Source organism: Oncorhynchus keta, chromosome 2 (genome assembly GCF_023373465.1).
Source record: "Oncorhynchus keta strain PuntledgeMale-10-30-2019 chromosome 2, Oket_V2, whole genome shotgun sequence".
In the NCBI taxonomy this organism is placed as follows: domain Eukaryota; kingdom Metazoa; phylum Chordata; class Actinopteri; order Salmoniformes; family Salmonidae; genus Oncorhynchus; species Oncorhynchus keta.
The window spans coordinates 36178929-36206654 of NC_068422.1; the positions used below are offsets into that span (position 1 = coordinate 36178929).

The 27726-nt window shown below is 41.9% G+C and overlaps 2 protein-coding genes across 2 annotated transcripts in view; both read right to left on the reverse strand.

Moving 5' to 3' along the window:
* Positions 1 to 10983, reverse strand: part of LOC118399932 (wings apart-like protein homolog) — a 31790-nt gene extending 20807 nt beyond the window's left edge. Inside the window, exons 1-5 of the mRNA XM_035796165.2 lie at positions 10436 to 10983; positions 5523 to 5915; positions 2150 to 2879; positions 1520 to 1818; positions 1182 to 1303 (exon numbers count right to left, since the gene is read on the reverse strand). Coding sequence (XP_035652058.1) covers positions 1182 to 1303; positions 1520 to 1818; positions 2150 to 2879; positions 5523 to 5889 — 1518 coding nt within the window. The 5' untranslated portion in view covers positions 5890 to 5915; positions 10436 to 10983. The remainder of the gene's footprint in view (positions 1 to 1181; positions 1304 to 1519; positions 1819 to 2149; positions 2880 to 5522; positions 5916 to 10435) is intronic.
* Positions 10984 to 22147: 11164 nt separating this feature from the next.
* LOC118399940 (serine protease HTRA1A) overlaps positions 22148 to 27726 on the reverse strand; it is a 37916-nt gene continuing 32337 nt past the window's right edge. Inside the window, exons 7-9 of the mRNA XM_035796177.2 lie at positions 24467 to 24524; positions 24130 to 24225; positions 22148 to 22775 (exon numbers count right to left, since the gene is read on the reverse strand). Coding sequence (XP_035652070.1) covers positions 22607 to 22775; positions 24130 to 24225; positions 24467 to 24524 — 323 coding nt within the window. The 3' untranslated portion in view covers positions 22148 to 22606. The remainder of the gene's footprint in view (positions 22776 to 24129; positions 24226 to 24466; positions 24525 to 27726) is intronic.

A 27726-nucleotide genomic window follows, 5' to 3' on the forward strand; every position in this document is an offset into this window, starting at 1 on the left:
TATCAATACTCTTACACAAATGCTTGTGTAGCTTTGGTTGAAAAGCATATTTTGAAAATCTGAGATGACAGTGTTGTTAACAAAAGGCTAAGCTTGTGTTTCAATATATTTATTTCATTTGCGATTTTCATGAATAGAAAAGGTTGCATTATGCTAATGCATTATAGTTGAAATATTTCTTTTGATTTTCCCATGATGTCAAGCAAAGAGGCACGGAGTTGGAAGGTAGGCCTTGAAATACATCCACAGGTACACCTCCAATTGACTCAAATTATGTCAATTAGCCTATCAGAAGCTCTAAAGCCATGACATCATTTTCTGGAATTTTACAAGCTGTTTAAAGGCACAATCAACTTAGTGTATGTAAACTTCTGACTCACTGTTATTGTGATACAGTGAATTGTAACTGAAATAATCTGTCTAAACAATTGTTGGAACAATTAATTGTGTCATGCACAAAGTAGATGTCCTAACCGACTTGCCAAAACTATAGTTTGTTAACTTTGTGGAGTGGTTGAAAAACTCCATCCCAAATGGATGTAAACTTCCGACTTCAACTGTAGCCCATCTCTGCACTGCATCTGCAAGCTGTTGGCGAGAGCGCACTGCCAAAACCAGAGTGGACACATTTACTGTGTTTGTGTGTGCCAAAACCATTGTTCCTGAAAAACTCTACTGTGGGGAGTGCAGTTAATACTTATTATTGGAATTAAAACAAATCTAGTGGTCCTCTTTCAAGGCTTAAAATCACTCATTTTGATGGTCAGTCTAGACATGTGTGCTATGACAATAGTGTGACTTTGCGCTTGATTTGGTCAAATGCTTGAGTTGAGGCGAGAGGTTCTTGTGATGTTTCTGAAGATGCATGTAATTAGGCCTATCCCATTCATCTGCCTTGCAAAACAAAGCAGTGTTCTATATCCAGAGACGCAAAGGAGAAGGAATCAATAACAATATCACAGCACAGAAATCCCTTTATTGGGAACGTTCTCCCACTGCTCACCCGTGACTGCTTGAAACATTATTGAACATGTACTCACTCCCTTTAGTGACAGCAATTCTATCTGGGTTACCTCATGAGCACCGCTACAAATACACTGTGAATCAAACAACTCTTTCCATACACACACTCCATCTCACACACACATTAAAACAAAAATCTGACTTCATAGATCCCTCACCTTTTTGGGCCCACTGAAGATCTTCCTGCCAGCCTCCATGGATTTGTCCCCCTGTTTTCCTGAGCGACCCTTCTGCCCTTCAGACCCACCAGGGATCGAGTCATCAGAAAACTCCTGAATATCTGAGAGGGGGAGGGGAAAACAGCACAATAAGGTGGAATCAACATGATGGAAATACATGTACAATAGAAATCCTGTTACATGTTGAAGGAAAACTGACTAAGTAACACATCCTATTTAGACTGTATATGAGATAGCTTATCAAATCACCTGTTTTTTTCATAGAGCTAACTCTTTATTGCCTTTAGACAAACACAAACATCAACAGTATATGTTACCTGTACTGCTGCTGCCCTGGCTGTCCTGAGAGTCGCTGGGCTGGGGGCTGTCCACAATAGCTGCCATTGCAGCTGCTGCAGCCTTCTTGGCCTTCCTCTTCTCTTTGGCCTGGGAGCCCTCCTCTTCATCACTGTCGCTCTCGCTGAGGTCGTCAAAGCCAAAGTACTTGATCTTGTAGCTGCTGCTTCCGCCGGCCGTGTGGTCAACTCCCTCCTCCCCCTCCTGGTCACCTTTATCCTCGAAGCCAAAGAACTCCAGCTTGGTCTCCTTCTTGGTCTTACTCTGGGTGGTTCGGGACCTGACGGTTACAAGAGGAGAATCGATTCATTTCAAATCAGCAGCTGACATTAAAAACACAAAAACAATAGTCAAAGGTTAATTGTCATCTTAAACAGGTGCTTAAATCGAGAAAACAGATTCGCCTAGGTTTAGGTATAGTGGAAACATTTGGTAAACCACATATGAGGGTGAGCTGAGTGTGTATAAGAAGGGACGTTATGCGCTTACCTGTAAATATACAGTTGTACAATATTAAGCAGTATCAAGCATGTCATGAAGGACCAGTGGGAGGCAACTACGGCAAGAGTCTTGAGTGTACGGTCTGGGCCACAGCCAGTGGAGTCGTTTACCTGGTGGGTTTGGCTGGAGGTATGTCTGCCTTCTTCCTCAGCCGTCCCGCCTCCCCCAGGTCAGCAGGGGGTGCGCTGGTGATGAGCTCGTCCATGCTGCGCTCTATGGAGTCCTGGATGGTGACGTTACATACCGACAGGCAGGATGGGTGCAGCACCGTATAGTCCCGTACCCGACCCCTGCCAGCAGGTTTAGTCGCCGGTTTGGCCACTGTTGTGATAGCATTAGTGCAACCCCTGGCAGTGGACACACTTTTGGGAATCAGTGCAGCCGGACTGCTGGTGGCTACAGGCAGTTTGCTGTCGCTAGTAGCAGAAGCATCTAGAACATCGGAGGCCTTGTTTGGCTTGGGCCGGATGTATTTCCTAGTATTGGACGGCCTGAGGAGGAACGGGGAGGGAGGGATGTTGTCAACAACCGGCTCGGCCGGAGACTCGTGTTCAGCACTTTTCATCCCACCTGAGGAGAGCCCATCCTTGGAAGATGAGGACTGGGAGTCCCCACTAAACCCTGGTGCCTCAGCTGAGTCTTTTTCCTGGAGAGGATCCATGCTAGGGGAGGAGGTAGAAAACTCCTGGGTTCCTATTAGGCTCCATTCCACATAGGGGTCCTTGGGCACAGTCTTCGAAACAGAGGACTGAGCAATAGGCTTCTGGTTACTCTCTGATTTATTTCTGAACAAGGACTGTTTACTCTTTTCTGCACCCTCATTGGACAATGTTTGCTTGCCTGTGAGCACAAAAGAGACAAAAAGAGCATGTTAACAAAAAGGAAGCATTATAAGACAAGCATTATATTGTAAATTACTGTTTCAGATTTTGTTCAACACGGTTGTTTGGTTTGTGTCATTTCTAATCTGTAGCTCAGTTGGTAGAGCATGGCGCTTGTAACGCCAGGGTAGTGGGTTCAATTCCCGGGACCACCCATACGTAGAATGTATGCACACATGACTGTAAGTCGCTTTGGATAAAAGCGTCTGCTAAATGGCATATATTATTATTATATTATTATATAATCTAATTCTAAATGAAAGGGGTACAGGCCTATTGAGACAATGGCGTTGCAGTAAAGCCCGATTTATCTTTAGTGAGCCGTCAGGGACAGATAGAGACGAGATAAGCTGACACAGAAGCTGGCAGCAGAGACTAAAAGCCCACAGGGGAGCCCATCACTTTATCTTCTCCAGAAACATCCACACACCACATCTATCATCCCCATTATCACAGACACACAGTTTTCCTTCCATAATAATACAATAAAAAATAAAAAAATCACAATAAATAAAGTGAAATACAAGAAATAAAGTGAAATACAAGAGACAGGCAGGTGTTCTTTAGCTACTGTATACACACACACACACACAATTATTCTACAAGCACCTATGGAAACAAAACCAGGTTTCCATCCAACCTTTTAATTCAAGTATAGTACATGTCAGATGAAAAATTCCCCAGTCCTTAATGATTACAAGCATATCCATAACATGATGCAGCCACCACTACGCTTGAAAATATTGAGAGTGGTACTCAGGGACAGAGTACCACTCAGTAGTGTGTTGTATTTGCCCCAAACATAACACTTTGTATTCAAGACAAAAAGTGAACTGCTTTGACACATTTTTGGCAGTATGATTTAAATGCCTTGTTGCAAACAGGATGCATGTTATGGAATATTTTTATTCTGTACAGGCTTCCTTCTTCACTCGTTCAATTTTTGAATGACTACCTCATCTCTGTACCCCATACACAATTATCGGTCGAATAGTGAATTTCAAACAGATTCAACCACAAAGACCAGGGAGATTTTCCAATGCCTCGGAAAGAAGGGCACCTATTGGTAGATGGGTAAAAAAGAAGACATCTGCGCATGATGAAGTTATTAATTACACTTATTGTGGAGAAACTAGAATGTTGTCAATTCATCCTGTTTTCTACCACAACAATTAAACTCTGTAACGGTTTAAGTCACCATTGGCCTCATGGTGAAATCCCTGAATACACCTGTATCTTTGTAGTGACTGCAAGTATTGATACACCATCCAAAGTGTAATTAATAACTGCAGGGTTTTTCATGCTCAACAGTTTCTCCTGTGTATCATGAATGGTCCACCATCCAAAGGACATCCAGACAATTTGACAACTGTGTGAAGCATTGGATTCAACATTGGCCAGCATCGCTGTGGAATGCTTTTGACACCTTGTAGAGTTCATGCCCTGACGAATTGAGGCTGTTCTGAAGTGGGGACAAGTCAATATTAGGTAGGTGTTTCTAATGTTTGGTATACTCAGTATTTATTGGGACTATATGAATTCTAGCTACTTCTAAAGCACATGTGTCCTAGAAAGTAATATGTAACACTGTAAAAGACATTTCTTTATTATAAAATCTAAAATGTTGATACGAATACCTGTCGTTGAAATTACAAAGTAATTTGTGGAAAATTTGGTGTCCACATTGTGTTAAAAAAAAAAGCACAATTTTCCTATTGCGATGCATTATATTTAAAATTGTAGTCTCTTTAAAAACGTCAGGTTTGTGGTGATGACATGCTAGAGATCTGTCATTCATTCATTGCTATGATCATTGATCTCCTGAAGAAGCTATCCTTTATTTTATTTTTGTGCCCCCAAATGCTTGGATATAATGGTAAGGTTACCAGGTTGCCAGCTAACTAGCCAATGAGGTAATGTGATCAAAGTGTAAACAAATGGTTAACGACACACGAGTCGTTTGAGAACAGCCCACGACATGGTTAAGATTTTTTTTAAAGCAAGCAATTTCTGCTCTAGTAATGGTGCAAACATGACGCTATTAAATATGCACTCACCTTTTTTTTCTAAAAACAACAGTACAGCGAAGCCTTATCAGTACAACAATTATTACCTGGGAGATATTTTTCCTAGTCGCTCAGTGCTCCCAAAATAAAACTCCTGATCGCACAGCAAAATATTTTGTTGCATATGCAACCAAATTGGTCGCACTTTAGAGCCCTGAAAAAAATCAACATTTTTTTTGTAACAAAACCCCAGTAGAGCTGAAAAAGCAATGGAAACCCATTTAACTTGGATTTTTTTTTTTCGGTACATGGGAATTTAACAGCAAAAGTTATTTTTATGTGCACTACGGCATCAAGCACATCCTTTTATCCACAACAACTCAATTTGATGGAAACATCTCTGGAAAAGCCACATATTGTTTTTATTCAGATTTTAGAATGTTCCCATGAAACTCTGTTGCTAATTGGATGGAAATCTAGCTCGTGACAAAGTGCACACAACATCTCATTCTAAATTTCCGAGAGCATCCCCTCGAATGAACATATCCAACATGTTTATGGCCAACAGTCAGAGTTATCTGCCATCCAGTCCTTACCTGTAGATGTGCTGTTGGAGTTCCTACTGATATCCACTGGTACTGTGGCTGTAGCAGAAGGCAGGTTACTGGCCTCACCCTCAGCCAGTTTAGACTGGGGCACACCGAAGGAGGTGACAGGCTTGGACTCATCGTCGCTGTCAAAACCAAAAGGATCTTCTGAGCTGTCATCATCCTCAATCCGTGGCCTCTTGAGTAACTCGACTACTTCAGGCTTCAGAGTGGGCCGCTTAGAGCCCAGTTGGGCCTTGTAAGTGGTCTCTCCCCATTTGGTGCTAAGTGTGGCCTTGTTGGAGAAGACCTCTTCAAATTTGGAGTTTGCCTCCCCTCCCTTACGGCTGTAGGTTTTACCAAATCTGGATGTCATGGTGATTGATGTATGTTACATATTCTCTGTAACACCAGAAAACAATATTAGTTTATCAATATTTATCTTACACAAAGCTGGGGGAGGGTGTGTAGGTCTACAGGCAAAATAGGTTGAATGTTTTTCCCTGACTATTTGTGATCAGACAATTAGCATACCTACAACTGCACTAGGGTCGGAACGTCTTCCAGTGTAGATTAAGGCACAGCGGAGCCGATGAGAAATGCTAAATAGTCTACCTACCTACCTACAACTGAAAAAAAAAAAGCTATCATGATTGTGCTGCTCAGTCTCCTCTCACTCACGTGACTCTGCTGCCCGCTGCACTGCTCACTCAACACACACACCCTCTGCCCCCCCCCCCCTTCCCTACCACTCACGCAACAGCCTTCTTCGCTGCTTGAGTCAGCAACAGCAGGTAACAGTAAAATACGAAACAAATATTAATAATGAGAAAGGCACATTATCCTTAGTGTTAATCCAAGAAGATGGAACGACTGCTAGTTTCTCAGAAACTGCCATTTTAGTCCTCATGTTAGCTAGCAGTATACACAGCAGCCATTATGAAATGGCACCAAATTGAACAACAAAGGAGCTGGTTGGCTGACACTGCCATTCCAAAATGGCTGCTGTGACTTCCATAACCTAGCATGAGGACAAAAAGGACAATTTCAGGTCATGTGAGTGAGAGGAGACAGAGCAGCAAGCGGGTACATCGTGACAGCTTTTTACCAGTTGTAAGTAGGTAGGCAAATTATCTTATTAGTGATGCCCATGTCCAATGGTCAGTGCTATCAGGGATCCTTGGGATGCCTCTACCCTAAACTAGAGGTTGACCAATTAATCGTAATGGCCGATTAATTAGGGTCGATTTCAAGTTTTCATGACAAATCGGTAATCTACATTTTTGGACACCGATTGTGGCAGATTTAAAAAAAAAAAAAAAAAAATGTTTAACCTTTTATTTAACCAGGCAAGTCAGTTCAGAACACATTCTTATTTTCAATGACGGCCTAGGAACGGTGGGTTAACTGCCTTGTTCAGGGGCAGAACGACAGATTTTTACCTTGTCAGTGCTGAGATTTGATCTTGCAACCTTCCGGTTACTAGTCCAACGCTCTAACCACCTGCCTTACATTGCACTCCACGAGGAGCCTGCGTGGCAGGCTGACTACCTGTTACGCGAGTGCAGCAAGAAGCCAAGGTAAGTTGCTAGCTAGCATTAAACTTACCTTATAAAAAACAATCAATCTTAACATAATCACTAGTTAACTACACATGGTTGATGATATTACTAGTTTATCTAGCTTGTCCTGCATTGCATATAATCCATGCGGTGCCTGTTAATTTCTCATCTAATCACAGCCTACTTCGCCAAACAGGTGACGTTCGTGAAAAAAAGCACTGTCGTTGCACCAATGTGTACCTAACCATAACATCAATGCCTTTCTTTAAAATCAATACACAAGTATATATTTTTAAACCTGCATATTTAGTTAATATTGCCTGCTAACATAACATTAATTTTAACTACGGGAATTAGGTCACTTCTATTGCGTTCCGTGCAAGAAGCCAGGCTATATGCAGCAGTTTGGGTCGCCTGGCTCGTTGCGAACTGTGTGAAGACCATTTATTCCTAACAAAGACTGTAATTAATTTGCCAGAACTGTACATAATTATGACATAACATTGAAGGTTGTACAATGTAAGAGCAATATTTAGACTTTGGGATGCCACCCGTTAGTGAAATACGGAACCGTTCCGTATTTCACTGAGAGAATAAATGTTTTGTTTTAGAAATTATAGTTTCCCGATTTGACCATATTAATGACCTAAGGTTCATATTTCTGTGTGTTATTATGTTGTAATTAAGTCTATGATTTGATAGAGCAGTCTGACTGAGCAGTGGTAGGCAGCAGCAGGCTCGTAAGCATTCATTCAAACATCACTTTTGTGTGTTTTCCAGCAGCTCTTCGCTGTGCTTCAAGCATTGAGCTGTTTATGACTTCAAGCCGATCAACTCCCGAGACTAGGCTGGTGTAACCAATGTGAAATGGCTAGCTAGTTAGCGGGGTGACGTCACTCGCTCTGAGACCTTGAAGTAATTGTTCCCCTTGCTCTGCAAGGGCCGTGGCTTTTGTGGAGCAATGGGTAACGATGCTTCGAGGGTGGCTGTTGTCGATGTGTTCCTTGTTAGAGTCCTGGAAGCAAAACTGTTACACTGGCAATACTAAAGTGCCTATAAAAACATCCAATAGTCAAAGGTATATGAAATACAAATGGTATAGAGAGAAATAGTCCTATAATAACTACAACCTAAAACTTCTTACCTGGGAATATTGAAGACTCGTGTTAAAAAGGAACCACCAGCTTTCATATGTTCTCATGTTCTGAGCAAGGAACTTAAAGTTAGCTTTTTGACGCGGCACATATTGCACTTTTACTTTCTTCTCCAACACTTTGTTTTAGCATTATATAAACCAAATTAAATATTTTTCATTATTTATGAGGCTAAATTGATTTTTATGTATTATATTAAGTTAAAATAAGTGTTCATTCAGTATTGTTGTAATTGTCATTATTAAAAATTAAATAAAAATGTAAAAAATTAAATAAAATGAGTCCTATTAATCGGTATCGGCTTTTTTGGGTCCTTCAATAATCGGTATCGGTGCTGAAAAAAACAAATCGGTAGACCTCTAATGTAGACCAATCAGGGGCTAGTCTAACTGAATCTAGCTAAGCAAACCATCAAAGTTGAATTACAATCATAAACCCACTTTTGTCATTTCATTGGCATAGGCTACTGACAAGTCAATCCCGCAAACAGGACATTTACAACAATTTGTACTTTGTAGTCTCAACATCTGGCACATAATAACGGCACAATTACCAGAAAACAGCAGGCGGGAGCGACACTGTGTGCTAGCATGCTAGCTAGCATATGGTGTCCCTAACTAGCTAACATACGGGTTGTGTTCGCGGGAGGACTCCGGGAGGCAGGGGCAGAAAAAAAAGTCAGATAATACTTTTATTTCCCTTTTGAACCACATTCAAAAGTTTCACAAGCATGAGGATGCCATGCTCGAGGTGAGGGGTGGTTCATGCAAGAACCAATAGGGTGCACCCCAAATTGCACACTATTGGGTCCTTGGGATATACATTTGTGCTAGACCTGGCAACCCTGCTCTACAGTGTCTTTAATCTACACACCCACTTAAGCTTCATGTCCACCAGACTCGTCAAATTCTTTGCATTCTGGCAGAATTCATTCAGTGTCAATGGAGCCGCCCGCAAAGCTACGTTTGGGATGCCACATTCGGCTGCGCTGTGTTCTGTGGAGTGCTCAATATTTTAAGCTCGTGCGCTGCATTTCCATGTGGTGGTATAAACAGAAGTTCATAAAAGTTCCATGGTCAGGATGGAACCATACAGGGATGGAACCATACAGAGGCAAAATGATGACTATTGTGTAGTTAGAGAGGAGAAGATACATACACTGGCTGAATGACTGGAAATGTGTCTCTGGTAAGAATGACACAATTCAACATTACTACACTTGGGTAGTGTGCCCTGTTGGCTAGTTTTCACAAAACCATCCAACAGAATGGTGTGCAAAATGAATATGCACAGAACTGTTCTGTGTGTAATTTAGCATGCCATCATGCAGGGCCAGCTAGTGATTTGAAAAAAATCAGTACTATCTTTGGGAACAACCAGTTTAATGGATTGATGTTGCTAGAGATGAGTGACAGAAGAATAGAAACAAACTAGATTAATTGTTGTAAATGTGCCCTTATGCACGCAGTCTGTTTGTAGCTCTGTCAGCCTATGAAACCAGAAGGTCGATAGGAAAATAACTTAATCCATTCTAATTATTAGCTACGGTCGAAAATGATCTTTTACATGCTGCATGCAACCCGTTCTGCATCAAGTACGGGAAACACGGTCTAGACATCCAGCAAAAACACAAGGCATTATTAGTCTGTTCGACCCTGATGCAGCTGTCAGCAAACGGGTCGGATCTGCTGGCTACATACTTAACGGTGTTAGTTAGCTAACGTTAGCCTTTTAACACTATATTTAGCATTTATCACTAACAGTTATAGCTATTTAGCTAGTTCTAAATGTAACTGAGCAGTAACGTCGTTATTTTCCTCATTGATGTAGCATAGCCAGCTAACTGGCTAGTTAGCTAACTACACAACTTTGACTGAGTTAGTAATTGCAAACCATGGCACGACTGGCTGGTTGATTGGGCCAATGCAAGGATAAGCTAGGCAGTTGTGAGGAAGAGCGACAGAACAGCCATTAGCAAGATGGTTTAGAAACGCTGTCATTAGTTAGTTAACGTTAGTTAGCCATGTTTACATTTTAGCCTAGTTAGAAAATGTAGCTAACGTTAGCTAGCCAGTAAACGCAGCCTTGAAGATGATTTGTTATTTTCTGTAACAAAACGTGTGGAAATGTATTTCTCAAAATGAGCAATGTTACACATTAAAACAAGACATGGTGCGATATCGCTAACACCAGAAAAACACTCAACTCAGACAGTGGGACCGCTTCTTCTGCACCCGGCTAGGCCTCTTCTTAGACTTCGGCGTAATCACACAAAACAAGCGTTAACTCCGTGCAAAGATAGCCACAGTTTACAAACACGATACAGAATGTACCAATGGGGAAAAACTGCGCTTATAGCGGTACATAGATGACCGGCATTGTTTTAAATTCTTTCCGGATTCTGGACTTTATTTATTTTGTAGTGCCAATGACTCCCATTCTTCTGCTTCTTCTTCGTGTGGTTTTCCAGCAGACGAGACGCTTTCTTCTTCGATGAGGTTTAACTGCAGTTGGCATCCAATAAATGTTGCATTACAGCCACCTATTAGACTGGAGTACAACTCCCTTATACTTTGCTTGAATAAAGAAATACCCTACCATCAAACACAACACTCACAAAAAAGTAATAATAATACAAAATAACACCACCCTACTCCACTATTTAAATCTATTTAGTACTACTTCAGGCCAACAGCCTGAAAGGATGGGAAACCACCACTTAGCACACCCTGTAAGTCTTCTGACATCAAGTCTCGCACACCCAAATACCACTCTGCAGCTGCCACCACAAACTCAATGTTCTGCGACTTATATTCCATCCCTGCAGTACAGGTGATAACCATTCCTATAAATGCTAAAAATCCAATCTTACTGAAACATGCAATACCAGTCATTCAAGGGTTTTTTTATTTATTTTTTCTATTTTCTACATTGCAGAATAATAGTGAAGACATCAAAGTATGAAATAACACATATCATGTAGTAACCAAAAAAGTGTTAAACATATATTTGAGATTCTTCAAAATAGCCACCCTTTTCCTTGATGTTAGATTTGCATACTCTTGGCATTCTCTCAACCAGCTTCACTTGGAATGCTTTCCCAACAGTCTTGAAGGAGTTCCCACATATGCTGAGCACTTGTTGGCTGCTTTTCCTTCAATCTGTGGTCCAACTCATCCCAAACCATCTCAATTGGGTTGAGGTCGGGTGATTGTGGAGGCCATGTCATCTGATGCAGCACTCCATCACTCTCCTTCTTGGTCAAATAGCCCTTACACAGCCTGGAGGTGTGTTGGGTCATTGTCCTGTTGAAAAACAAATGATAGTCCCACTAAGCGCAAACCAGATAAGATGGTGTGTCGATGCAGAATGCTGTGGTAGCCATGTCATGCTGGTTAAGTGTGCCTTGAATTCTAAATAAATCACCAACAGTGTTACCAGCTAAGAACCATCACACCTCCTGCTCCATTCTTCACGGTGGTAACCACGCATGCAGAGATCATCCGTTCACCTACTCTGCATCTCACAAAGACACGGCGGTTGAAACCAAAATTCTCACATTTGGACTCATCAGACCAAAGGACAGATTTCCGCCAGTCTAATGTCCATTGCTCATGTTTTTTGGCCCAAGCAAGTCTCTTCTTATTATTGGTGTTTTTTAGTAGTGGTTTCTTTGCAGCATTCGATAATGAAGACCTGATTCACGCAGTCTCCTCTGAACAGTTGATGTTGAGATGTGTCTGTTACTTGAACTCTGTGAAGCATTTATTTGTGCTGCAATTTCTGAGGCTGGTATCTGTAACTCTAATGAACTTTTTCTCTGCAGCAGAGGTAACTCTGGGTTTTCCTTTCCTGTGGCGGTTCTCATGAGAAACAGTTTCATCATAGCGCTTGATTGTTTGTTCAAGTGCAGTCACAAAAACCTTCAAAGTTCTTGACATTTTCCAGATTGACTGACCTTCATGTCTTAAAGTAATGATGGACTGTCATTTCTCTTTGCTTATTTGAGCTGTTCTTGCCATAATATGGACTTGGCTTTTTACCAAATAGGGCTATCTTCTGTATACCACCCCTACCTTGTCCCAACACAACTGATTGGCTCAAACGCATTAAAAAGGAAAGAAATTCCACAAATTAACTTTTAACATGGCACACCTGTTAATTGAAATGCATTCCAGGGGACTACCTCATGAAGCTGGTTGAGAGAATGCCAAGAGTGTGCAAAGCTGCAATCAAGGAAAACGGTGGCTACTTTGAAGAATCTCACATTTTAAATATATTTTGATTTTGTTTAATACTTTTTTGGTTACTACGTGATTCAATTTATGTTATTTCAAGGTGTTAATGTCTTCACTGTTATTCTACAATGTAGAAAATAGTTTTAAAAATAAAGAAAAACCCTTGAATGAGTAGGTGTGTCCAAACTTTTGACTGGTAGTGTATATCACTTGTTGGTTGATCTCTCTGTACTGGTATAGATCTACTACTCACACCACTCCTCACAGGATCCCTCCGCCTTGACCAATTTTCCTCTTCACTGCCTCAGCGATGACAACTTCCATACTACTCCAACCCTGGAAACCTCAACCTGCCTCTCTCGCACGGGACATTTCTGATCCCCAGCCCCATGGGTACCTTTACAATGAACACATACCAATACTTTCCCCAATGCTACACATTCCTTTGTCTCATGCCCTTCTGCACACTTCTCACACCTCGGAAACGCCCTCCCACACACTGCTGCCACATGCCCATAAGCTCGACACCTGTAACAACATAGTGTATTCGGCACAAAAGCTTGTACATGATAACTTATATATCCTAACATCACTTGGTCGGGCAAACACTCAACTTCAAAACTCAAAAGAACAGACAACGACTCTTCTGTTTCACCACTCGTGCCACCCTGTCTGCGTCGCACTAAACGACGAGCATCACAAACACCGGGAATCTTCCCCTTCAGCTGGTCAACTTTTACATTTATCGCTACCCCAGTAATCACTCCTTTCAATAGCGCCCTTTTCTTGAGAGCAAAACAATTCACATCTCTTGCACCCACTTGTTAACATGGGGGGGCTGCTCCCTCTGATCAGCAGAAACACAAACAATTATCACAAGACTACTTCTGGTTACCCTCACCGATTCCACAGCACCCAACTCTGTTTTCACACACCCTGAAACTACAAATGGATCAGTCAAAAGGCAAGGGTCCACTTTTTCCAAAAACTTCACTCCTAGGGCTCCCGAGTGGCACAGCAATCTAAGGCACTGCATCTCAGTGCTAGAGGCATCAGTACAGACCCTGGTTCAATTCCAGGCTGAATCACAACCGGCTGGGATTGGGAGTCCCATAGGGCGGCACACCATTGGCCCAGTGTTGTCCGTGTTAGGTATTGGATGGGGTAGACCATCATTGTAAATCAGAATTTGTTCTTAACTGACTTGCCTAGTTAAATAAAGGTCAAATATTTTTTTTTGTCGCAGACTCATCTTTATCCCATCTTTATCCCACCCAATCTAACTTCACCACACCTACCACCTCCGAAACTTTGCCCTCATTCACTTCCATTTCTCCAGCTTTCTTCAGCTCATTCTGCTTACACTTTCTATTATTCTTATTTAACAAACCACCTCCTTTTCCCCCACAATTTTTAACCGACTCAAGCTCGCCCTCTTCCTCCCTCCCTCTCTTAGACCTTCTCTGCTTCTCTTTTTCCCTCCATTCCTCCTCCGTCTCCTTATAATATTGTACTTCTCCTGAAATACATCTTGTTGTTGCCTTCTCAAGGGATGCAATTTAATCGGCTGTCACAATCTCCGTACAATCAGCACAAACCCCTCGGGATGTATCGCTCGCCAGTGCATCCCACTTATAAAGCAGCTGCCTTGTGTCGATGTTCTTCTTTATCAATAGCTACCGCGACGCTTTAATATTTTAAACAACCACGCTCTTCCAACCGCCATCCACTGTCTCGCTTCCTTCAGCCTCCCTTTCCTTGACCCAACACGTTCATCTTCTTCTTTGTAGGGGTTTTACAGCGGACTACATCCAAAAGTTGTATTGCTGCCTCCTACTGTGTGGGATGAAAATAAAAGATCCCAAAAGACAACAATTGCAGCATGTGGAGAAAAATACTCATACTGACAACCAGAAAGTCACTCAATATGCTCTATCAGTCCGCTAATACAGGACTTGTAAAAGCTCGGTGCACTACTTCGGGGGGTGGGAGGAGAGGGGTACTTAGGAGCCTGGGATGGGGACACATCTTCTGTTGCTAATAACCCTTGCAACTCTTCCACTGTGAATTCATGAAGCCCCAAATACTTTCCCGCCGCAGCCACAATGATGTCCAATTTCTTCGACTTCCATGCTTACTTGAGCCTTGCAGTTTATCACAGTTGCAATGAATGCCACAAAATCCACTTTCTTTACATACAGCATGTCTGGTTTTCTTAGTTGACAAACATTCACTATGGGCTATGGTGCATTCACAACCATCTCTTAAACACTAGTGTCACTTTCTCTCTCAATACTTTTGATTGCCTCCACATAGGAGATCCAATTGACCACCCTAACTTTAGCCACCTTAACTTCCTTCACCCTTAGAGAGCACTCCATGAACACTGGGTCATGATCCCCACCACAATTGCAACATGGCCGTTCTTCACTTCGATCTCTCCGTATACTCCTTCCATCTGCACACATTTGAAACAATTTTGCATTGTTGTGGTTTTGACACAAAAGATCTTACTCCTTACCTATTATATTCTAGCTTTGCATGCCTAGGGGGGTATTCACTATCAAAAACAAATGCTCCCTCTGACATACTGCTGCAAGGTCACCCCAGTTATCACTCTTTTTAGCTTTGCTGCCGAGAGCAAAGCAGGACAAAACTCATCTCGAGTCGCGAAACGCATTGGCCCTCTCCCTCTGGGCAGCAGACACACAAAAAATAAACACAAGTCCACTTCACAAGTCCACTGGATACTTTGACGAATTGATATAACCTTCTTCACCCAGTCTGAAACCACAAACAGATTGACCAAAATGCCTCTCTATCATGGTTGACAACTCCACGGTGTTCGACCCTCCCAGAGCGAAAAGAACCTTGGTGTGACCCTGGACAACACCCTTTTGTTCTCTGAAAACCATCAAAGTAGTGGCTCGATCCTGCAGGTTCATGCTCTACAACATCTGTACCCCTGCAAGTTATCCAGAACACTGCAGCCCGCCTGGTGTTCAACCTTCCTAAATTCTCCCATGTCACCCCGCTCTTCCGACACACTCCATTGGCTTCCAGTCGAAGCTCGCATCCACTACAAGACCGTGGTACTTGCCCATGGAGCAGCAAGAGGAACTGCCCCTCTTTACCTTCAGGGTCTGTTCAAACTTTACACCCCAACCCGAGTACTCCGTTCTGCCACCTCTGGTCTCTTGGCACTCCCACACCTATGGGAGGGCAACTACCGCTCTGCCCAGTCCAAGCTCTTCTCTGTCCTGGCACCCCAGTGATATATGGTTGTTAATGACTATACGATAACAAAAACAGAGGGGAGCTCATGTGGAACATGACTCATTGTGACTGGTAGAGATTCCCATGGGACTAATTTTAAACACAGGTCTCATAACCCCTAGAATTCAGTTTAGCTCAGCTATGTGCATGACATCACATAGCGAAGGTTGACCCTAAGTTATTTCAAACTCCAAAGCAAAGTATTTGGATCAGTACCTCTGACCTCTGGGCCCCTACATCAGGCTAACAAGGTCTATATGATCAACTGAAACAATTTCTGATTTAAACATGGACAATGATGTTACGTTAGATACGGAGCTCGGAGGCATGCGTCGAAATCGCTAAGCAGTATACTTCAAAGCATAGTGTCGATGCCTTTATCACTTTATCAGAAGCACGTGATCAATGACGTCCGTAGCTTCATTTAGTTGAACCTGATTGGTTTGGTATTGGTTTCGGTAGAAGACAAAAAGGCTACGCTGCACAAGTGCTACTGCATGTGGGATGTTATGTTGAAAAATGTGTCTGTTCTAAATGATTTTGACCAGCAGGTGTCACTACTGTACACTGTTGATCAAAGCATAGAGTAATGAACCTATTTTTGGCACAATTGGCTGGAAAGCCCCAATGCTTCAGGAAGCTTTGTTTCCCCATCACTAACAATTCTGAGTCTAGGTAGCTACATTTAAAAGGCTCCATTTTACACTAGAAGGTCTGAGCCATTTTTGTATCTAGATCCATCTCTGAGTTTGAAACACAATTTACCAATGTAAGGCAATTAACTCATATTAACACAGCTGAGGGGTAGCCTAAGAAGCATGCTAGATCTACGAAGGGTTCTCTAAAACTAACCAGCTTCAGATTCCAGCTCAGGCTTCACCCGAATTATGACGGTGGATATTGCTTGTCTGACCGTCCCTTCGCCCATGATTATAAGGGCCATTCTGATCCAACCATAAATTCATACACATTTTACCCCTGGATGGAGAGGATAGAAATTCAATATGTAGCTAGATGTAGAAGGCTAATGTTAACTAGCTGGCTAATCGCTAACGTTGCCCATGAAAGGAAGTTAGGCTAGCGAGCAAATATTTTAGACAGGGAGCCTATGACAAGAGTCAACATGTTTTTTACTACTTGCACACACACACACAAATCAAAACCATGGACACCAATATCATATTTAGCTAACAATCGTTTTTAGTATATTTTAGTTGTCATTGTATTAGACTAAGCACAGCTAGGTGATTTGATGATGTTGTAGTTTGTAGAAGTGGAAATGGTGCTGTAATAGGAGGCAGCTGCTGTTTTCTTTGCGACTTGTGGTTTCTAAATTAGTTGTTTAGTAATCTAAACATTAACTTGATGGACCATGTTGTAGGTCACACGCAATAGATGTTGCTCTCCAGTTTTGTGATGAAACAAAAGTGTGGTTGAATATATTCTGCTACTGTGTCTCCTTATTGTCTCGGCCTTAGGCCAATATACAGTATCAATGTTGGAAGGCATGTGAACAAACAGGTTATAGAGCAAACAAAGCAATTATCACAACACATAAACTCAGCAAAAAAAGAAACGTCCTCTCACTGTCAACTGGCTTTATTGTCAGCAATCTTAACATGTGTAAATATTTGTATGAACATAAGATTCAACAACTGAGATTTAAACTGAACAAGTTCCACAGACATGTGACTAACAGAAATTGAATAATGTGTCCCTGAACAAAGGTGGGGTCAAAATGAAAAGTAACAGTCAGTATATGGTGTGGCCACCAGCTGCATTAAGTACTGCAGTGCATCTCCTCCTCATGGACTGCACCAGATTTGCCAGCTCTTGCTGTAAGATGTTACCCCACTCTTCCACCAAGGCACCTGCAAGTTTCCGGACATTTCTGGGGGGAATGGCCCTAGCCCTCACCCTACGATCCAACAGGTCCCAGAACGGGCAGTATGGCTGGTGGCATTGTCATGCTGGAGGGTCATGTCAGGATGAGCCTGCAGGAACAATACCGCATGAGGGAGGAGGATGTCTTCCCTGTTATGCACAGCTTTGAGTTTTCCTGCAATGACAACAAGCTCAGTCCGATGATGTGGTGACACACCGCCCCAGACCATGACCGACCCTCCACCTCCAAATCGATCCCGCTCCAGTGTACAGGCCTCAGTGTCACACTCATTCCTTTGACGATAAATGTGAATCCGACCGCTGGCGAGACAAAACCGTGTCTGGTCCAGCGACGGTGGGTTGCTGCCCATAGGCAACGTTGTTGCCGGTGATGTCTGGTGAGGACCTGCCTTACAACAGGCCTACAAGCCCTCAGTCCAGCCTCTCTCAGCCTATTGCGGACAGTCAGAGCACTGATGGAGGGATTGTGCGTTCCTGGTGTAACTCGGGCAGTTGTTGTTGCCATCCTGTACCTGTCCTGCAGGTGTGATGTTTGGATGTACCGATCCTGTGCAGGTGTTACATGTGGTGTGCCACTGCAAGCACGATCAGCTGTCCATCCTGTCTCCCCGTTGCGCTGTCTTAGGCGTCTCACAGTAAGGACATTGCAATTTATTGCCCTGGCCACATCTGCAGTCCTCATGCCTCCTTGCAGCATGCCTAAGGCACGTTCACGCAGAGTCAGTAGAAAGGCCTCTTTAGTGTCCTAAGTTTTCATAACTGTGACCCTAATTGCCTACCGTCTGTAAGCTGTTAGTGTCTTAACGACCGTTCCACAGGTGCATGTTCATTGATTGTTTATGGTTCATTGAACAAGCATGGGAAACAGTGTTTAAACCCTTTACAATGAAGATCTGTGAAGTTAATAGGGTTTTTATGAATTATCTTTGAAAGACAGGGTCCTGAAGAAGGGACGTTTCCTTTTTTGCTGAGTTTAGGTTGTAGTTAGACTTTTTTTCTGGCTTGGCTTTCCCAGTGATTTTACCCACACACTGGCAGTTTTAGGAAATGTTTTTCTTCCTGTAAGCATTACATGGCAAGGCAGGTATTTTGATAGCATACAGGACTGCAGGCCAGAAGGTTGTGGGACAACCGTGAACAAGAGTAGGCGTGGAAAGATCTCCTTTAAAGTAAAAGCATTGCATGAGTATCTCATCGTATTTGCAGATCAGAGAAAAAAATGGCACTTTATAAAAATGTCATGCAATTCTATCAAGAAAAAATTATACCACACAAGTTACTAAAATTACAGGCTAAGAATGGTTAGAGAGATAGAGATGTGTACATCTTATCATACTTCTCCAATGCCAAAGGTCTTGTTAGTAATGAAACTGTCCCTGTTTGCAAATAATTAAATAGCTTAACCCAATGAGAGAAGGTCACACGTGTTTCGCTAAAAGCTGTCTCGGTTTAAACATCTGTTTGTCATTGTATAGAATGTGAACAGCTTAATCAATTGATAGTGACAGAATTAGTTCACTTCCCAAGCAAAGCATATTTTTGTATCCTCGGCTATAGAAGGTTGTAGCTCAGCCTCTCAATGTCAACTAAATTAAATAATGATATCCCCATATGCATCGGAGTCACGTCTTTCCAGGGTATTTTACTTTCTAGCCTAAAGATATACGGACCAAGGCGCTGTTCTAGACAAATTTATATAATCATATCCATTTAATTTTCTCTAAAATCTTAAGCTAATAAGGGGTAGGCATGTGCTTTTTGAAATGCTCTTTAATAAATAGAACCCCTTCAATTTGAGTCTTGGTAAAATATTTAAAGAGTGCATGGTGGGTGGAGGAATTGACCAACAAATCTATGGATATAGCAGCCTATAACCTAATTTAGTCTGTCGAACAGGTAAATGTACAGTACCTCTCATTTATTAAATAGGAAGAAATAGGCTTCAACACAAATCCCTCTTGTTGTTTGTAAGTCTAATTAAAATGAAGCCAGTTTAAATGAATTATGACTACTTGCATTTGCCTACTTTCAGCACCATGAGCTGTCCATTTCTGATTGAATGTGCCATGTCTGCTGCTTCAAGTTTCAGCAGCACAATGTAAGTTACTCAAATATGGCTTATTGTCAGGTCAATAACTATGATAAATCATCGGCAAAAAAACATATTGTTTTTAATACAAATCAATATAGGAGTAGCACGTTATCAAAGTTGACCTCTGGTCGTTATCTTCACGCTCTCCTTCTCAAACTGAACAGAACATAAACTGCGTCCAAGATTATTTTCAAGATTATTTCCCCTACTAAAATACTTAATCAGTCGTCTTCATCACATGAAAGGGATGATGACACCATCTTTGTGAGAGGGAGGCTTTCTGATTTCATTGGTACTCAACTCGTGGCTCAGACTCTTCATTCAGGATAAATGGAGTTAGCCCAAAGTTAGCCTGCCCCGGTGCAGGTTAGTTCTGAAGCAGGTTATTTTATTAATTGTCATAGAAATTTACTTGGCTAAAAGGTGAGCCACTTTCATATGATCAGTTATCCCGAGTTGAACTCAGAGTTGATCAAAGTTACCTCGCTAACTCCTCAATTCTGCTTCGTAGGATACCCCTCAGGGCTAATAGACAAAGCTTACACTCTTGGAAAAAAGGGTTCCAAAAGGGTTCTTCGGCTGTCCCCATAGGAGAACCCTTTTTTGGCTCCAGGTAGAAACTTTTTGGTTCAAGGTGAAACACTTTTGGGTTCCATCTTGAACCCTCTGTGGAAAGGGCTATGCATGGAACCCAAAAGGGTTCTACCTGGAACCAAATAGCGTTATTCAAAGGCATCTATGGGGACAGCCTAAGAACCCTTTTAGGTTCTAGATTGTAGAGAAATTAGTTAATGCCCTCATGAATCATGACCCTTATGACTGATGGTTTGGGCACAAACCCTGGCAGAGCATTAGTAGACTTCATACATAGGCACACCCTTCCCTTCACAGCTGAATCCACGACTACACCCATGGAGTGACATATGCATGATGTTTTCACTGTCTCTGGGTCAGTTAGCAACCCCACTAGAACAATGTTTTTGCAGAGTGAAGGCTATCAATGCAACACTTTGAAACATCTGTGTGACCGAGACAGAAAAAGTGAAGTGTTTTGATTCTGTGTACCAGGACGTAGTGTTTCATAGAACCGTGAGATGGCAGCAGTTGCTTAACATGTTTCCTTTTTACTGTACTTGAAAATGCACTACAACATCTAATGTATCAGGTTATATAAGCTCTCCTCTTCATGTTACTCTGATGTGGAGCATGTGAATACTAAATTGGGAAGATTAAAATCCTGAACCTCACCCTGAACCTCACCCTATCTCCTCTAGGTGTGATTAAGTGGTCTTGATCATGTTATTCATCCACTGAAATCAGTTAGAATCTAGGCTTACACCAACTGAACTCCAGCATTTTTGGGATACTATAGGGCAATTTTTTTTCACCTTCATTTATTCAACATAAAAACTATGAATATTAATTTCTCAAGTCTTATTTTTTGACATATTGTTTGGAACAATATACTCTTCAAACACATCACATTTCCAGAGTGGGCTCTCTGGTACTTTTAATTATATTACCAATTTCACACATGGAAATGTACATTACAGGTCATTAACCAATCACAGTGCTCTTTTAGGATTGCACATTCTGAAAATCACCAGCAGAGGGAGGTCTCTTTGAATCCATTTTCCCATTCACTCTATTGGTGCTCATAAAATTCATCAGAGCTTCAGAATTAGCAGAGAGCCCACTCTGTGAATTTGATGTACTTGTAGAGTATATTGTTGCAAACAGTAAGTCTTAAAATGAACTAAATCTAAATCTACTTTTGAGATATTAATATTAATATTTTTAATGTTGAATAAATCAATAGGAAATGTGTCTAGATTCTGAAGTAAAATACTTGATATGTTACAACACACTATAAGGAGTATAATGACACTAAGATGTTGTCTGTATTATTTACGGTGTGTTCATGTGAGTGTCTCATCTGTAGGACCTTGTCTGGATTACGTGTATGGACCATTATCCTCTCTGTGAGGTCAGCCCAACTGCCACAGCAGGCCAGTATCAAACCCTTATGGGGGCAGTAAAACTAAATATAAAACAGCCCCACATCACTTTTATGTCCTCCTTGTGAGTGTGTGTGTGTGTGTGTGTGTGTGTGTGTGTGTGTGTGTGTGTGTATGTGTGTCATGGCTAAACTCATACACATGCAAAGAAAATATTGTAAATCTAATCTCAGTTAGGGAGCAGTGTGTGTGTGTGTGTGTGTGTGTGTGTGTGTGTGTGTGTGTGTGTGTGTGTGTGTGTGTGTGTGTGTGTGTGTGTGTGTGTGTGTGTGTGTGTGTGAGTGAAAGAGAGCGATACAGAAAGAGAGGTGGGGAGAAAAGTGCTGGAAAATATTGTGATACGTGAGCTCTTCAGATTGATCCTTTCATCTCCAACATCAAAGCTATCATCATAAAACACTTAAGACTTTATTCTCTTCTCTGTAAATGTCATCAACAAATACACCATAAAACTACAGTACTTAGAATAGGAATTTAGAAAAAAATAATTGCACAACTCGCTCAGAGCTGCTCTCTACATTGTTTTACATTGCCACGGTGGGCCTCCATCTGAACAATCAGTCAGTATAAAAAAAACACAGAACAAACAAGTCAAAACAGGTCAACTAGCTAGTGTTTAACAGTTAACAGTACTAGAAGCGTACAATAATAAAAGTGTAATAGACATGGATGAGGAAGTACAACTCTGCTGAGATGCTCTATACAATCGTTCCTTTTCAAGGCGGAGTCCAGGTGCATGATGCCACAAAGCACTAAAGGCCACAGATTGGGGCGCGATTAAACACACATGTCCATATAAGGTCCATTGGTGATGCTAATGAGCATCAGCTCATGGGTGGGGCTGGGGGTCAGGGGTCGATCTCCATGGGAACGATGGTGATGATGACATCCTCGTTACTACGGCGCACCACCACCTGCAGCGTGGCATCCTTCTTGATGATGGTGCTCACGTCGGTTGCAGAGGAAATCCGCTGGCCGTTGATGGAGATGATGACATCATGCTCCTTCAGACCGCCACTAAGAGAGGAGGAACACAACAGAATGAGAACTACAGCAACAAACATGCTTGATAGAACGGTTAGCTATAATAATAAGATTGCTATTTCAAGGTATTGATTGCTCTTTATTGCACCTACATTCAGCTAGGAATGGATTCCATTGGCCGGGTTGCCTTTATATTTCTTGTTAGAAGGTAAATATAGTTCACACATTATTTGATGCTTTAATCTGTAGTGTAGGACAAATGTGTTGGAATGAACTGAAATCTGCGTCAGGTAGCCAAGCGGTTAAGAGCGTTTGGCCAGTAACCGTAAAGGTCGCTGGTTCGAATCCCTGAGCCGACTAGGCGAGAAGAAAAAATCGGCCAATGTGCCCTTGAGCAAGGCATTTAACCCTAATTGTTCCTGTAAGTGGCTCTGGATAAGAGTCTAAATGACAACATATATGTATCCTTCATCCGGACCACAATAATTAGTCAGGGGAAAGTGCTTTGCGCAACACACTCCCACAGACAAAACACACCCCGAATTGAAATCTAGTAAAACCAAATTACACAAAGACTGGAGTGGTTCCCAGAAGTGATATCAAAGCCTCCACTTTCACACAACTACTCTCCCACCACCACTGATAATACTTCCACATTCCCCTCATTGTACTCAGGCTAACAGGACTAAAACGTACACCACCAATGAGACACAGAAGGCCTAATATAAGAACTAGGGCAGGGTGAGAGGGACCAGGAAAACCACAGCAAACCCCTTGCTACTTGAGGGATGAATGGAATAGCTGACCTCAGCGTCTCTCCAACCACAACTCTTCTCTGGTAGAACTGTGGTCACCAGAGATGATCACACTGAATGTGCTGCTGAGGATGTGGGAGGAGGATGATTTTTGAGTGGGTGAACAAGCAATGTTTTATTAAGGGCGGTTGTGTGTGTCTGTGTGTATGCATTTGTACGTGAAAATGGGAGAGCGAGTGTGTGAATGTAAGTGGGTTTTGGGCGTTGAAGGTCTATATACATTTTAAACGTGTACATACAGTGGAAAGAGCCAAAGACAATACCCCTGAGCACATAAAATGTCAGACAACTTGTCCTCACACTCATAAGAAACTCATATTACTGGTGAGATGGAGTGTGTTTGTACTTTCTTTCCCTGTTAGTTTGTACTTTTTAAAAGAAACTTTATTTAACCAGGCAAGTCAGTTAAGAACATATTCTTATTTTCATTGACGGCCTGGGAACAGTGGGTTAACTGCTTGTTCAGGGGCAGAACGACAGATTTGTACCTTGTCAGCTCGGGTTTGAACTCGCAACCTTCCGGTTACTAGTCCAACGCTCTAACCACTAGGCTACCCTGCCGCCCCACTTACGCTGCGGCTGGCGTTTTGGAGATCACCTCCATGACGTACGCTCCAGAGGTGATATCAGGGAAGTCTTTGTGCCGCACCTTTAGCTCCTTGGTCAACCTAGAGAGTGAAGGGGAAGAAATTAAGTAACCCATTAAGAAAAAGTGCTTAGTTGTCTGTATCCAAATGAAATGCAGTTTACCAGGCCCAGTTCAAATATGTTATTTTTGACAGCTTTGGATAACTACATTCTCCAGTTTAGTGCACACTTTCACAGTCTCAAGTCTTTCATTGTATTTATCAGGAGTTGACAAAAGAAAACGTCCCATCCTTTTCATTACAAATATTAGGATCTACTTACGCTGGAGTGAGTGTCATCATCCTCACACCAATGTATCTCTTCTTTGCCCCAGCTCTTCCTAAGGGAACACAATAAGAAGGAGAAAAAAAATCAGGAAGAGGGCAGCTCTTTAATCATATGCAAAAGGGGTTTCCTTTTGACTCGAAGAATATCTGGGTGATTCTGAGGCTGGGTCAAATCAAATGTTATTTGTCACATGCTTTGTAAACAACAGGTGTGGACTAACAGTGAAATGTTTACTTCTGGGCCCTTTCCAACAATGCAGAGAGAAAGAAAATAGAGAAATAATAGAATAGAAAAACACATCATACTAAAAGTAGCAATAGATACACAATCCGTAATGATAACTTGGCTATATTCAAGGGGTACCAGTACCGAGTCGATTTGCAGGGGTATGAGGTAATTGAGGTAGACATGTACATATAACTAGGAAGAAAGTGACAGATAGTAAACAGTAGCAGCAGCGTATGTGATGAGTCAAAAACGTTAGTGCAAAAAGGTCAATGCAGATAGTCCATGTAGCTATTTGATTAACTATTTAACTAACTATTTAGCAGTCTTATGACTTGGGAGTAGAAGCTGTTCAAGGCCCTGTTGGTTCCAGACATGGTGCATCGGTACCACTTTCCGTGCGGTAGCAGAGAGAACAGTATGACTTGGGTGGCTGGAGTCTGAACATTTTTAGGGCCTTCCTCTGACACCGCCTGGTATATATAGGTCCTGGGTGGCAGGGAGCTCGGCCCCAGTAATGTACAAGCAGTTGCCATACCTCCCTATAGGCTGTCTCATCGTTGTTGGTGATCATGCCTACTGTACCAACGTCGTGTCGTCTGCAAACTTAATGATGGTGTTGGCGTGGCCACCCACGACTGCGTGGGTGAAAAAGGAGTACAGGAGGGACTATGCATGCACCCCTGAGGGGCCCCCGTGTTGAGGGTCAGCACGGCAGATGTGTTGCTGCCTACCCTTACCACCTGGTAGCGTCCTGTCAGAAACTCCAGGATCCAGTTGCAGAGGGAGGCATTCAGTCCCAGGGTCCTTAGTGATGAGCTAGGTGGGCACTATGATGTTGAAAACTAGAGCTGTAATCAATGAACAGCATTCGCACATCGGTGTTCCTTTTGTCCAAGTGAGAAAGGGCTGTGTGGAGCAGTGTCGTCATTAGGCCTGGACTGCTGGGGCTTCAGCCCCAGATGTTTTTGGTCCAAAAAAACATATTTTTCACAAAATGTTTTTCACATTTCAGTCTGAGTTTCCTATAACTACACATCACTTGTGAGATGCAGTATACTGGCAATTTTTTATGACAAAAATAAACAATACAATATACTGCACTAGGCAGTAGAAGGCTCTGCAATAAGCCTTTTGTGTCACAGTGCCTGCTGTGATTGGTCAAGATTTCACAAGACAGTGGACTGCTCATGTCCCTTGACCCCTTAACCAGCACTGGTTAGATGTCAATGTCATCACTCAGCAAAACGCATGTCACTCAGCCAGAGTTTTCAGCATAGCACAGAGCGAATATGGATATTTTGAACTTCTTCCGAAAGAGAGGCAAAAAAAGTGAGCCGGTTGAAATCAGCAGTGAATGAGGTGGAGCGGACTGAACAGTCAAACTGCAGCTAAGCAGCAGCAGATTTAGCCACATGTTTGTGCAGGGTTGGTGGTAGCTAACTAGCTAGTCTCCTTTAGTGTAAGGGCTGGCAAATGCTAATAAGCTAGCCTTAGCGCTCAGCATCCTAAAGCTATTGGGTGTCATTCAGAGTTATTTAACAGTATATTTAGTGAATGGGCAAGCAAAGAATGTTGATATAAGTCGTATTGGGACAAGTGTTTATTTACTGCGAGTGTATTTAATGGGTTTCGTATCTGTAGCTAGCTTGGATGGCTAGCCACTACGGTAGCTACTGACTGGTTAGCTAGCTGAGACCGAAGACATTTTTCTGACTGAAGCACATACAGTATCTGTGGACTGAAGCTCAACTTTACTACAACATTATATTTAACCTTTTATTGCAATGGGCTAAATCAGGGTCGCACAGAGTGTTTCTTGGTAGTCTTAAACTAATCTACTTTGAAACAAAAGTATATACCTCACATACATGGTTATGGGCTTCAAAAAAGAAGACACCTGTACCATGTCAGATAGAATTGAAAGGTATTCAATTTTGAGTTTGCATCCTAATATTACACGTTATACACATAGCAGAAGAATGAAATATAACAAAACCATTTGACATAGAAACACCGGATTTTGGGCCGTTACAAAAAAATATGTTCATTAATTATGAAATTATGAAAAATATTAATAAAATCCCACTCATGAGGCCACTAGAGGGCACTTTGGTTATTCGACTGCAGGGAAGGCTACCCCTGTTGAAAATGAGCAATGTTGAGTTGGTAGAACTGACTCAATTAAATGAATCACAGAGGTCTTATAACCTATTCCATTCTAAAGGTAAACATGCTTGGCTCATGTCTGTTATTTCCATATAGGCTAAGTAACTATTTGTAAAAAAAAACTGCCCATTAGTAACTTTAAAGACAACTGCCCCTATAAACCAACTTCTCATTTATAAAACAGCTTATGTGGCATTGATATGAGTCAGAAACATGTATTGTACTGTCAAAATTGACTAAAAACAGTAAATAGGATAATTTTTGGAATAAAGTCAGTCTCATCCAAAACAGAGTTTTGTGAGACTTGAGGTCGTGACTTCATAAATTATGGATGTGTTTGTTTCAATCCCTCCTACATGCCCACAGCACACAAGTAGGCAGCACACAAGTAATCATCAATTCGGAGTGCAGCTGCACGCGGCATGATCTTAAATCCTGTGGTAAAGTTGGGTTGACTTTGAATATCCCTATGGGGCTTGTTAGGGACAATCGGTTAATTACAAAATGTAATGGGACAACATGTTAAAATTCCAATATCTCCAAATATTAATTACTTAAAAACCTCAAACCATCTATACATTTCAGAAATGCATACATAAATATGGAAATGAGAAAAGGGTTGTACACCAGCCAGCTGAAGCTAATTGGCTAAATAATTTGGCTAACTCTTCCCCCACCAGCGAACACACACAGGAGACACCCACATCAAACCAACTCACATTTGAATTCAGTCATGGATGCTAGCATTTCTTAATAAACAAAATCTATAATGCAGTCACCCTTTAAAACTAACTAATGACATGCTGCACCTCTACCTTGAGACCTTTCTGATGAGGCAGACAAGAAAAAAAGTGATGTAA